Raw genomic sequence first — 11,701 nt, 5'->3', positions numbered from 1 at the left:
ATGCTATATCTAAGTCCCCTTTTCGATTTAGGGATTTTCCACTATGTAGAGTCATGTTGTAAGAAGAACTCTTCAAGTTTCATTCCTAATCTATATGTTTAATCTCTAGCTTTTCGATGCCCCATAAATCTGAAAGATACAACCACTTTGATTATCATATCTTCTACTTTGATTATCCTATCTTCAACCATAAATCTCAAATATCTTTTCTTATTGAAAAAGAATGAAATCTTCTTGTTGTAGATGATACACTTTAATGTGTTGAGATACAAAACTATGAAAAATATAAATCTTCACTACAACTTTTAATCAATTGGCATGGCTATACAAAGTATGACTATACAAGAAAGATGATGAAGAAATGTATGCGTTTCTCTCTTGGTTCTTGGAACTTCACTCTTAGATAATTTTAAAAACGAATATCAATGATGAAATGGAAAGTGAAAAGTATATGAAAGAATTATGATGGGTGTTTGAAACTATAAACCTTTATTTTTCAGTTTCTTATTTTTGGTATTTGTTTAACTATTAGTCATAATCAATTATCACTTACACATAATTGAATATTTATTACATAAATTAGTTTCATGACAATATTGAACTAGATAATTGGGTTGTAATCAATTATACATTCATAATTGATAGCTAATTGATTATCTAAAGAGAATGAATCATGATTTTTGAAAACATCTCGATCTAAGTCATTTTTAACATGTTTAATCATTGATATGAATTATTTTGTTCATGTCTATGACTCTACCCATTCATCTTAGACCTATAAAATATAAAATGGATCATAATATTAAATTTAAGTGAATATAAGATGTAAAGCCTATCAAATTGTTTTTTGTCTTCAAATCTTGCGTGAAATGTCTTCATCTTTTGCCTTTAAGCTTCTATCTTCATTGAAACATATACTGCATAAGCTGAAACTCTTCAAACACCTTTATGCTAAGTCTTTCACTTTTTCTTGTTGTAATACTTGAAGGGCTTGCCTTATGAATTTTCTTTTGTTATATAGTTTCTTATATTTTTGGTAAGAAGAGATAACTCATTATGTTTATAAAGCTTATCTGATCCTGATAAGTTAGTTCTTTTGAAGACTCTTATACTTTTAGTGCTTTTGAGGTAACACATTTTTGCAGACTTCTTTTCCATTTTAAGAGCTATGAATTTGTTTTTCTTTCCATTGTTCTCTTCAATCAAATCTTGTTGGTGGATTTGAAGACTTTCTAGAAGCTCATCAAGCTCCATATTAGACATGTCTTTGGCTTGAGACACACCAATCACAAGGATACCAAACCTTTTAGGAACCAAAATGACTATTTTAGATATGAGGTGGATGAGAGTACTTGAAGGATTGATGAAGCTCCTCTATGGGCTCGTTATATCATGATTTGATAAACTATATAAGAAAATTTGATGAAATCCTAAAGAGAAAGAAAGAAAATTTGGACTATAAGTTTAATTTCTTTTTCCACACATATATCTTCGCACTTGAGGCAATCTTGTCTGAACCGGAAACATCTACAGATATATAGGACTAACTCTCTTCACAGACATTTTTTCCAGCCACAAGACTCGAACCCGAGACCTTCCATACATATGAGTTTAATATGTATGCATTATTAATAGAGTAAATTACACTGACACCCCCTGAGTTTTAGTGAAATTACACAAACCACCCCCCACTTTTTTACACCTACACAACCCCTAGTTTTTATATTTTCATTACACTGCATGAAAAATATGTGTAATCTTTTAAACAAAAAATATGATAAATGCAATTAAGTTAAATAAAACATGATATATTGTTGAGACAAGTCCAAATAATATACAAATCAATGTATTTTCGTTATTTTTTGTTACAAAATGCATCAACAGTTCTAAAGAAATATTGTTTAAATCGCTTTTATACTTTAACGAACCAAAAATAATAAAGATGTATCGACTTATATATTATTTAGACTTGTCTTAATATGTCATATTTTGGTTAACTTAATTGCGTTTATCACATTTTTTGTTTAAAAGATTACACTTATTTCTCGTTCAGGAGTGGTCGATGTAATGAAAGTATAAAAAACATGGGGTTTTGTGTAGGTGTAAAAAAGTGATAGGTAGTTTGTATAATTTCACTAAAACTCAAGGGTCAGTGTAATTTACTCTTATTAATATAATTTTTTTTATATAACTAGTTTACCATTCATCTATGTACATTATTTTTATTTAATGATAAAATTGAATAATAGTATATTAATGATATAAAAAATATTAGACTACCACACCATAATATAATATTTTTATTAAAAAAGAATATAATATTTATGCACTAAAAATTTAAGGATTTGTATACCGTCAATCTATCATTCATTATTTATTTGCATTATTTCTTTTATTCATGCACTAACATTATACAATAATACATATAAATAAATAAACGAGATAGTGTAAAAATTCAGTATATACATATTTTTCCATTAAAAAATAAAACCGTATACATGACCTTGATTGGGCCCGTTGGGCCATTTGTTATAGAATCCACGTACTAAAACCCTAAGGTAAAGAATCATCCTCGTGCTATCTTCTACTCTCGCCTTGTTTGATTCACAGTGAAGAAGTAAAGCTTCTGAGTCATCAAATCTACGGTTTCAAACATGGCGGCGATCGATCGAACGGTGTTGCAGTTCTCTTCTTCTTCATCTTCTTCGCTTACCTTCTCCGCGAAGGTTCACCCTCTTGTTATCTTCAATATCTGCGATTGCTACGTTCGACGCCCTGACCAAGCCGAGCGCGTCATCGGCACGCTCCTCGGTTCCGTTCTCCCCGATGGAACCGTCGATATCCGTAATTCCTACGCTGTTCCTCATAATGAGTCTGTCGACCAGGTACTACTTCACATTCTTTATTTATTATTCTCGATCTGAGATAATCGTTTTCTATTGATGTTGGTCCATGTCGATGAACATGATTTATGATTGATGATAAAACATTATGATGTCGTTGGATCCATGTACATCTGATTAAGGCTTGATTGCTGTTGTAATATGGCTCTACGTGTAGTACTGTGTATGTGAGGTCCAATTTATTTCATGCATATGGTGGAGAATGAGTTATAGGAACCCTGACATGTGAATAGGGCAAGTTTAAGTTTTTTAGGCCAGAACTGTGATATAAAATATAAAATTAACATATATGATTAACACAAAAGCACAAATCTTAAATTAAAACAGAGAATGGTGTTCTAGAAGTTTTCATTAATCATTCTAAACATAACAAATTGTTAACATTTCTGATGGTACAAAAAGTCATAAATTAAATGTAAAAAGTTGAAAAACTCGATTGGGATTGTATGAATGACAATCTAAGATGTTCTTATCTATGATTATTCTTACCTTTGAAGCATGGATTCGTTGAACATCCTCATGTATCAGTGTCGGACACGTATTTGGCACGGATACGCTCGGATTCGTGAAGAATACGTATCCCTAGAGTATCCAAAAATAAAAAAAAGTAATAAAGATGAAGATACGTATCTGATACGTTTTCAACAAAAAATAGGATAAGAAAGTAATTGATTACAATTCAATTTTAGACATCAAACTAAAAAATAACTTACTGGTATAGTGATATGGAGACAAAAACGAATCGAGAATATAATGTAATTGAAACTAATAATAAGAGTAACGCTAATGAATGATTTAAAAGATAATCATGATTCAATAAAGCTGTAAATCAAAGTTAAAATAATTAAAGGATAGAGAAAATGACACATGGTATTTATCATGGTTAATGTCAAATCACCAATGCTATATCTAAGTCCCCTTTTCGATTTAGGGATTTTCCACTATGTAGAGTCATGTTGTAAGAAGAACTCTTCAAGTTTCATTCCTAATCTATATGTTTAATCTCTAGCTTTTCGATGCCCCATAAATCTGAAAGATACAACCACTTTGATTATCATATCTTCTACTTTGATTATCCTATCTTCAACCATAAATCTCAAATATCTTTTCTTATTGAAAAAGAATGAAATCTTCTTGTTGTAGATGATACACTTTAATGTGTTGAGATACAAAACTATGAAAAATATAAATCTTCACTACAACTTTTAATCAATTGGCATGGCTATACAAAGTATGACTATACAAGAAAGATGATGAAGAAATGTATGCGTTTCTCTCTTGGTTCTTGGAACTTCACTCTTAGATAATTTTAAAAACGAATATCAATGATGAAATGGAAAGTGAAAAGTATATGAAAGAATTATGATGGGTGTTTGAAACTATAAACCTTTATTTTTCAGTTTCTTATTTTTGGTATTTGTTTAACTATTAGTCATAATCAATTATCACTTACACATAATTGAATATTTATTACATAAATTAGTTTCATGACAATATTGAACTAGATAATTGGGTTGTAATCAATTATACATTCATAATTGATAGCTAATTGATTATCTAAAGAGAATGAATCATGATTTTTGAAAACATCTCGATCTAAGTCATTTTTAACATGTTTAATCATTGATATGAATTATTTTGTTCATGTCTATGACTCTACCCATTCATCTTAGACCTATAAAATATAAAATGGATCATAATATTAAATTTAAGTGAATATAAGATGTAAAGCCTATCAAATTGTTTTTTGTCTTCAAATCTTGCGTGAAATGTCTTCATCTTTTGCCTTTAAGCTTCTATCTTCATTGAAACATATACTGCATAAGCTGAAACTCTTCAAACACCTTTATGCTAAGTCTTTCACTTTTTCTTGTTGTAATACTTGAAGGGCTTGCCTTATGAATTTTCTTTTGTTATATAGTTTCTTATATTTTTGGTAAGAAGAGATAACTCATTATGTTTATAAAGCTTATCTGATCCTGATAAGTTAGTTCTTTTGAAGACTCTTATACTTTTAGTGCTTTTGAGGTAACACATTTTTGCAGACTTCTTTTCCATTTTAAGAGCTATGAATTTGTTTTTCTTTCCATTGTTCTCTTCAATCAAATCTTGTTGGTGGATTTGAAGACTTTCTAGAAGCTCATCAAGCTCCATATTAGACATGTCTTTGGCTTGAGACACACCAATCACAAGGATACCAAACCTTTTAGGAACCAAAATGACTATTTTAGATATGAGGTGGATGAGAGTACTTGAAGGATTGATGAAGCTCCTCTATGGGCTCGTTATATCATGATTTGATAAACTATATAAGAAAATTTGATGAAATCCTAAAGAGAAAGAAAGAAAATTTGGACTATAAGTTTAATTTCTTTTTCCACACATATATCTTCGCACTTGAGGCAATCTTGTCTGAACCGGAAACATCTACAGATATATAGGACTAACTCTCTTCACAGACATTTTTTCCAGCCACAAGACTCGAACCCGAGACCTTCCATACATATGAGTTTAATATGTATGCATTATTAATAGAGTAAATTACACTGACACCCCCTGAGTTTTAGTGAAATTACACAAACCACCCCCCACTTTTTTACACCTACACAACCCCTAGTTTTTATATTTTCATTACACTGCATGAAAAATATGTGTAATCTTTTAAACAAAAAATATGATAAATGCAATTAAGTTAAATAAAACATGATATATTGTTGAGACAAGTCCAAATAATATACAAATCAATGTATTTTCGTTATTTTTTGTTACAAAATGCATCAACAGTTCTAAAGAAATATTGTTTAAATCGCTTTTATACTTTAACGAACCAAAAATAATAAAGATGTATCGACTTATATATTATTTAGACTTGTCTTAATATGTCATATTTTGGTTAACTTAATTGCGTTTATCACATTTTTTGTTTAAAAGATTACACTTATTTCTCGTTCAGGAGTGGTCGATGTAATGAAAGTATAAAAAACATGGGGTTTTGTGTAGGTGTAAAAAAGTGATAGGTAGTTTGTATAATTTCACTAAAACTCAAGGGTCAGTGTAATTTACTCTTATTAATATAATTTTTTTTATATAACTAGTTTACCATTCATCTATGTACATTATTTTTATTTAATGATAAAATTGAATAATAGTATATTAATGATATAAAAAATATTAGACTACCACACCATAATATAATATTTTTATTAAAAAAGAATATAATATTTATGCACTAAAAATTTAAGGATTTGTATACCGTCAATCTATCATTCATTATTTATTTGCATTATTTCTTTTATTCATGCACTAACATTATACAATAATACATATAAATAAATAAACGAGATAGTGTAAAAATTCAGTATATACATATTTTTCCATTAAAAAATAAAACCGTATACATGACCTTGATTGGGCCCGTTGGGCCATTTGTTATAGAATCCACGTACTAAAACCCTAAGGTAAAGAATCATCCTCGTGCTATCTTCTACTCTCGCCTTGTTTGATTCACAGTGAAGAAGTAAAGCTTCTGAGTCATCAAATCTACGGTTTCAAACATGGCGGCGATCGATCGAACGGTGTTGCAGTTCTCTTCTTCTTCATCTTCTTCGCTTACCTTCTCCGCGAAGGTTCACCCTCTTGTTATCTTCAATATCTGCGATTGCTACGTTCGACGCCCTGACCAAGCCGAGCGCGTCATCGGCACGCTCCTCGGTTCCGTTCTCCCCGATGGAACCGTCGATATCCGTAATTCCTACGCTGTTCCTCATAATGAGTCTGTCGACCAGGTACTACTTCACATTCTTTATTTATTATTCTCGATCTGAGATAATCGTTTTCTATTGATGTTGGTCCATGTCGATGAACATGATTTATGATTGATGATAAAACATTATGATGTCGTTGGATCCATGTACATCTGATTAAGGCTTGATTGCTGTTGTAATATGGCTCTACGTGTAGTACTGTGTATGTGAGGTCCAATTTATTTCATGCATATGGTGGAGAATGAGTTATAGGAACCCTGACATGTGAATAGGGCAAGTTTAAGTTTTTTAGGCCAGAACTGTGATATAAAATATAAAATTAACATATATGATTAACACAAAAGCACAAATCTTAAATTAAAACAGAGAATGGTGTTCTAGAAGTTTTCATTAATCATTCTAAACATAACAAATTGTTAACATTTCTGATGGTACAAAAAGTCATAAATTAAATGTAAAAAGTTGAAAAACTCGATTGGGATTGTATGAATGACAATCTAAGATGTTCTTATCTATGATTATTCTTACCTTTGAAGCATGGATTCGTTGAACATCCTCATGTATCAGTGTCGGACACGTATTTGGCACGGATACGCTCGGATTCGTGAAGAATACGTATCCCTAGAGTATCCAAAAATAAAAAAAAGTAATAAAGATGAAGATACGTATCTGATACGTTTTCAACAAAAAATAGGATAAGAAAGGATACGTTTTATCAATTTTATGAATTATTCTACTATATTTTCTAGTTTTGGTACTTGAAATTTTGGAGGATAGTGATTTACAATTTCAATTATATTTTCTACTTTTGTTATTTTGATTTACACTAATATTTTTATCATGTTTTATGTATTTTTTACTATTTTATACACGTATCCCTGAATGTATCATATCCTATATTTTAGAGAAAATGCGTGTTGATGTATCTGATACATATTCGTATACGTGCTTCATAGGTTCTTACTACTATGTCTTTATTTATATGATTGCCATTACTATGTTGTCTGGTATTTATTGTAAATTGTTGTCACATACTTTTAAATTGGACTGTGCAATGTGTGTGCCTAGTACTTCTTATGTCTAATATGGCAAGTTTTCTCTAGCTTGTTTGTAATTATTTATTTATAATGGTCTAAATTAAAACAGTCACACTTGTCTAGAAGTTACATGCATGTTTTGAGAATGGAAGTGGAAGGAAGTTAGAGAAAAGACCATGACTAAATGGATAGTTGGATTAACCTTATAGGAATTTTTGTGGTTTAGTCCTAATGAATGCTATAATGAGATTTCCTGTACTTTAATCTGTAACTGGTAGAACGTCTTATTTAGTTCAGACCTTCCTTCACTTTTCTACTTTCGAGGTGGTTTGCTTTTCTCTTCATGGGTTTGGTTAAAAAATTTATGAAGCCATTAGGATGGCTTAAATGTGTAGTTTTTTTTAAAGAAAGTGATGAAGCAATTAGGATGGTTAATAGTTTTATGAAGCCATTAGGATGGCTGTTTGCAAATGTGAAATTACATCTATTTGATATCTGTTTAGTTGACACTTGACACTGATATTTAAAGCTGAGAAAGAAAACAACAATAGTAACCAAGCCTTATTCCCACTGGGTGGGGTCGGCTAAAGCTGAGAACAAAGCTTAGGAAATTTACCTTTGACTCTATTGTTAGTCTTTTGAAAGTATTGCATTTTCAATGGTTTCTCATGAGGCTGTGGGGTCTATTTCTGTTAATGCCAGCTAAATCAATTTAGTTTCTGTTCTAAATCTCAAAATAGTTGTCGTAATTTTATATTTTTTCTTTTCAGGTGGCCTTGGACATTGAGTATCATCACAACATGTTATTATCACACCAAAAAGTGAACCCGAAGGAAATAATAGTAGGATGGTAGGTCTAGTTTTAAAATTCTTCATTTTTTCAGTTATTGCTCAAGTATTACCGGGTAATGATATTCTAAAATCTCAACGAAGTGTGTGTCAATTATACTTTAAAATCCGAGGGCCAAGGTTAGAAATATTTACCATAGTTTCTGGAAGTGCAATTTGCTTGTTAAGTAGTGTGCTTCTGTCTGGAGTGGAAATTCAAGGTTTTCTCTCAATATTTATTTTGCATGTAAACTATTCTGGGATGGAGTTGGTTTTGTTGCATCTTCATGGATTAAAAGCAAACATATTTAAATTATGCCAACTTCCCTGATTGATATGCGAAGGGGTGACATATGAGCTGTTTGTGCTAATTTGTTTATTTTCTATTTTTTCTTAGTTTTAGACTCATCCTCTTTGTTTGTTTCTTTTCCTTGGGAGAGAAAGTTACATTAACTTTGATTAATTCATGCAGGTATTCAACTGGTCTTGGAGTAACTGGTGGTAGTGCATTAATCCATGAATTTTATTCTCGAGAAGTATCTAATCCCATACATTTGACTGTTGATACTGGATTCACACTTGGTGAGGGTACCATAAAAGCTTATGTGTCGAACAATTTATCTCTTGGAGATCGTCAAATTGCTGCACAGTTTCAAGAAGTTCCATTGGACCTTCGTCTGATTGAAGCTGAGAGAATTGGATGTAAGTGTTGCCTGGATATAATCTTTATTATGATCCTCTATTTTTTCTATATATTCCAAAAGCATGTGCATGCTTTCATGGATGCATCTGCAGTGAGCACTGTGCTAAGTATCCATTTTCTTAATAGCCGGTATTTGTTTCAATTGTATTAGAGAAATCATGGCAGAATTTGGAAATAGTTCTAACTTTTAGTTAGAGTGTAATATGTATGCACTTTCAGTATAAACATTTATACATATTCGCTATATCATCCACTATTAATTTAGATTACTTTTTTGAAGAGTCAATGATAATTAGATGTGAATGGTGGATGATGCAGTGACAGTATATTAGTGCATACAATTTTTTTATTCTTTTGAGTGTAATATTTATGCATTGTCTATATAAACATTTATACACATTCACTATATCATCCACCATTTATTTGTATGACTTTTTTAAAGAGTCAATAATAATTAGAAGATATGAATGGTGGATGATGCACTGATAGTGTGCATACATTTTTCCCCCTCTTTGAGTGTAATATTTATGCATTGTCTCTACAAACATTTATACACATTCATTATATCATCCATCATTCATTTGAATTACTTTTGTGAAGAGTCAATGATAATTAGACATGAATAGTGAATGATGCAGTATCACGTATACAGTGTCAGTGCATACATTTTTTTTCCTTCTCTTTATGTAATATTTCTCCATTGTGCTTTGTTTAGTATTGAAAGTTAGAACTCACCCATCCCTATACTCCACTTCTCCTTGAGTTTTCTTCAGGAATGATATATATATATATGCACACACACATTATACAAGCTGTTTTCTTTTTGTTTCTTATCTATGCATGAATTGCGTAATGTTCAAGACTGGTTATTGTGTCACCTGGACTTATAGACAGAAATTTATAGTTTTGTTAGACAATTCATTTATTTATATTTATAGCATATAAGAAAGTTGTGTGTCTTTTAAGTTTTATTTGTGGTTTTTTTCTCATTCTCACTTTTGCAATGTGTTGTCAATATCATTTTTGCTTTTATAACTTATTTCCTTTTTTAAATATCATTTATCATATGTAGTTTATCTTAAATTTTGATACCTATAATCCACCACAGATGCTCTTTATTTTGAATGCTGGAATCTGATTTGCATGCTTATTCTGGTAATTGCAGTTGATACCCTGAAAGCAACCACTGTTGACAAAATTCCTTCTGACCTAGAAGGGATGGAAGCCTCAATGGAACATCTACTTGCCTTAATTGATGACATGTACAAATATGTTGATGATGTTGTGGTATGGTGGTGATTATGATGGTTCCCTTTTCTAATACGCAACCTTGATTTCTGAGATTGTATTAATTAATTCTACATTTCAGGAAGGGCGTGTTGCACCAGACAACAAAATTGGGAGATTTATATCAGATGCTGTAGGTTCCCTTCCCAAGTTGCCTCCTTCAGCTTTTGATAAGCTTGTTAATGAGAGCTTGCAGGTAAGGATTGTGTTTTATGCTGTCGTGTTCTAATGGTCACTAAATGCAGTGTGCACTATTTTATTTTTGCTAACTTTTGCGAAATATGATTAGACCGATATTTGTTTATTATGTTATGCAATTATTTATCTTGATGTTCATCATTTTGTTGGGCTGAAAAATGTGTTTCATCGATTTCAGGATCACTTGCTGTTGCTATACTTGTCAAGCATCACAAGGACACAACTTAGCTTGGCAGAAAAGTTGAACACAGCCGCTCAGATTCTGTAATTCTTTTGTCTGCCTATGAGCAAATGCAATTTTTCTGCTGCAATTTATCTGTGATCACTGTTTCCAGAAACGTGGAATATATTTTATAATTATACTTTTGCTTTACTAATTTAATATATTGAGTATGACATCACATTGCTTAGGTAGATTGTCTTTGATCTTGTCTTAAGGTTGCACTGTATCCTTTCTTTTCAATTGTCATGTTGTCATTTAATCTGTATTGGAAAGATGAGCTTCACAATCTATGTTTTCTCCAACCTGTCTCCACCAATGTTTATAAATTCCATTATTTGGTTCTCACTTAATTTATACTGCTGTTGAGCGGAACATTATTGATTAGATTCCACTTCATTCCATCTAAACCCCCTTTTAAACAAAAGTATGTTTTTCTTTATAGTTTAAATCAATAGCAATGAAATTCAATAGAAGTTGTTTGGTGATTGTTTAGCTTCAAGTAATGGAAAAGTATAATAAACTACAAAATAAATTATCTCCTTATATCATGAGATAATTTATCTCCTCTAGTCTAGCCAGTAAAAGTATAATATGTATTGTTATGTTTAGTTTTAGAAAAGTATGATATGTATTGTTATGTTTAGTTTTAGAATTTTTTTTTTGCAGAAAATAACTAAATGACACATGTCATGATTTTATTAGCTGGAGGTGATAACTCACCTCCTTATACTATGAGATATTTTATTCTCAATAAACTA

At 30.9% G+C, this 11,701-nt stretch overlaps 1 protein-coding gene across 2 annotated transcripts; it reads left to right on the top strand.

Moving 5' to 3' along the window:
* Positions 1–2,573: 2,573 nt before the first annotated feature.
* Positions 2,574–11,245, top strand: LOC109337957 (eukaryotic translation initiation factor 3 subunit F-like). Of its 2 annotated transcripts, none has more exons than XM_019575063.1 (6): positions 2,574–2,885; positions 8,475–8,554; positions 9,005–9,234; positions 10,401–10,522; positions 10,605–10,718; positions 10,899–11,245. In XM_019575063.1, the coding sequence occupies exons 1-6, from the start codon at positions 2,655–2,657 to the stop codon at positions 10,986–10,988; spliced, it is 867 nt and encodes a 288-aa protein (XP_019430608.1). In that variant the 5' UTR covers positions 2,574–2,654; the 3' UTR covers positions 10,989–11,245. The 2 variants fall into 2 exon arrangements, with proteins under 2 accessions (XP_019430608.1, XP_019430607.1); XM_019575062.1 differs by lacking the exon at positions 2,574–2,885 and adding an exon at positions 6,379–6,688.
* The last annotated feature ends 456 nt before the right edge of the window (positions 11,246–11,701 follow it).

Source organism: Lupinus angustifolius, unplaced genomic scaffold (assembly GCF_001865875.1).
Source record: "Lupinus angustifolius cultivar Tanjil unplaced genomic scaffold, LupAngTanjil_v1.0 Scaffold_16_8, whole genome shotgun sequence".
Taxonomy (NCBI): Eukaryota; Viridiplantae; Streptophyta; class Magnoliopsida; order Fabales; family Fabaceae; genus Lupinus; species Lupinus angustifolius.
Note: the sequence above shows the minus strand (reverse complement) of the source record. Positions and strands in the feature narration are given on the sequence as shown.

Excerpts from the sequence above, each read along its gene's own strand:
- LOC109337957 (XM_019575063.1), top strand. The coding sequence starts at position 2,655 with ATGGCGGCGATCGATCGAACGGTGTTGCAGTTCTCTTCTTCTTCATCT. Across the intron at positions 2,886-8,474 it reads ATAATGAGTCTGTCGACCAG|GTGGCCTTGGACATTGAGTA; the intron begins GTACTACTTCAC and ends TTTTCTTTTCAG. Across the intron at positions 8,555-9,004 it reads AAGGAAATAATAGTAGGATG|GTATTCAACTGGTCTTGGAG; the intron begins GTAGGTCTAGTT and ends TAATTCATGCAG.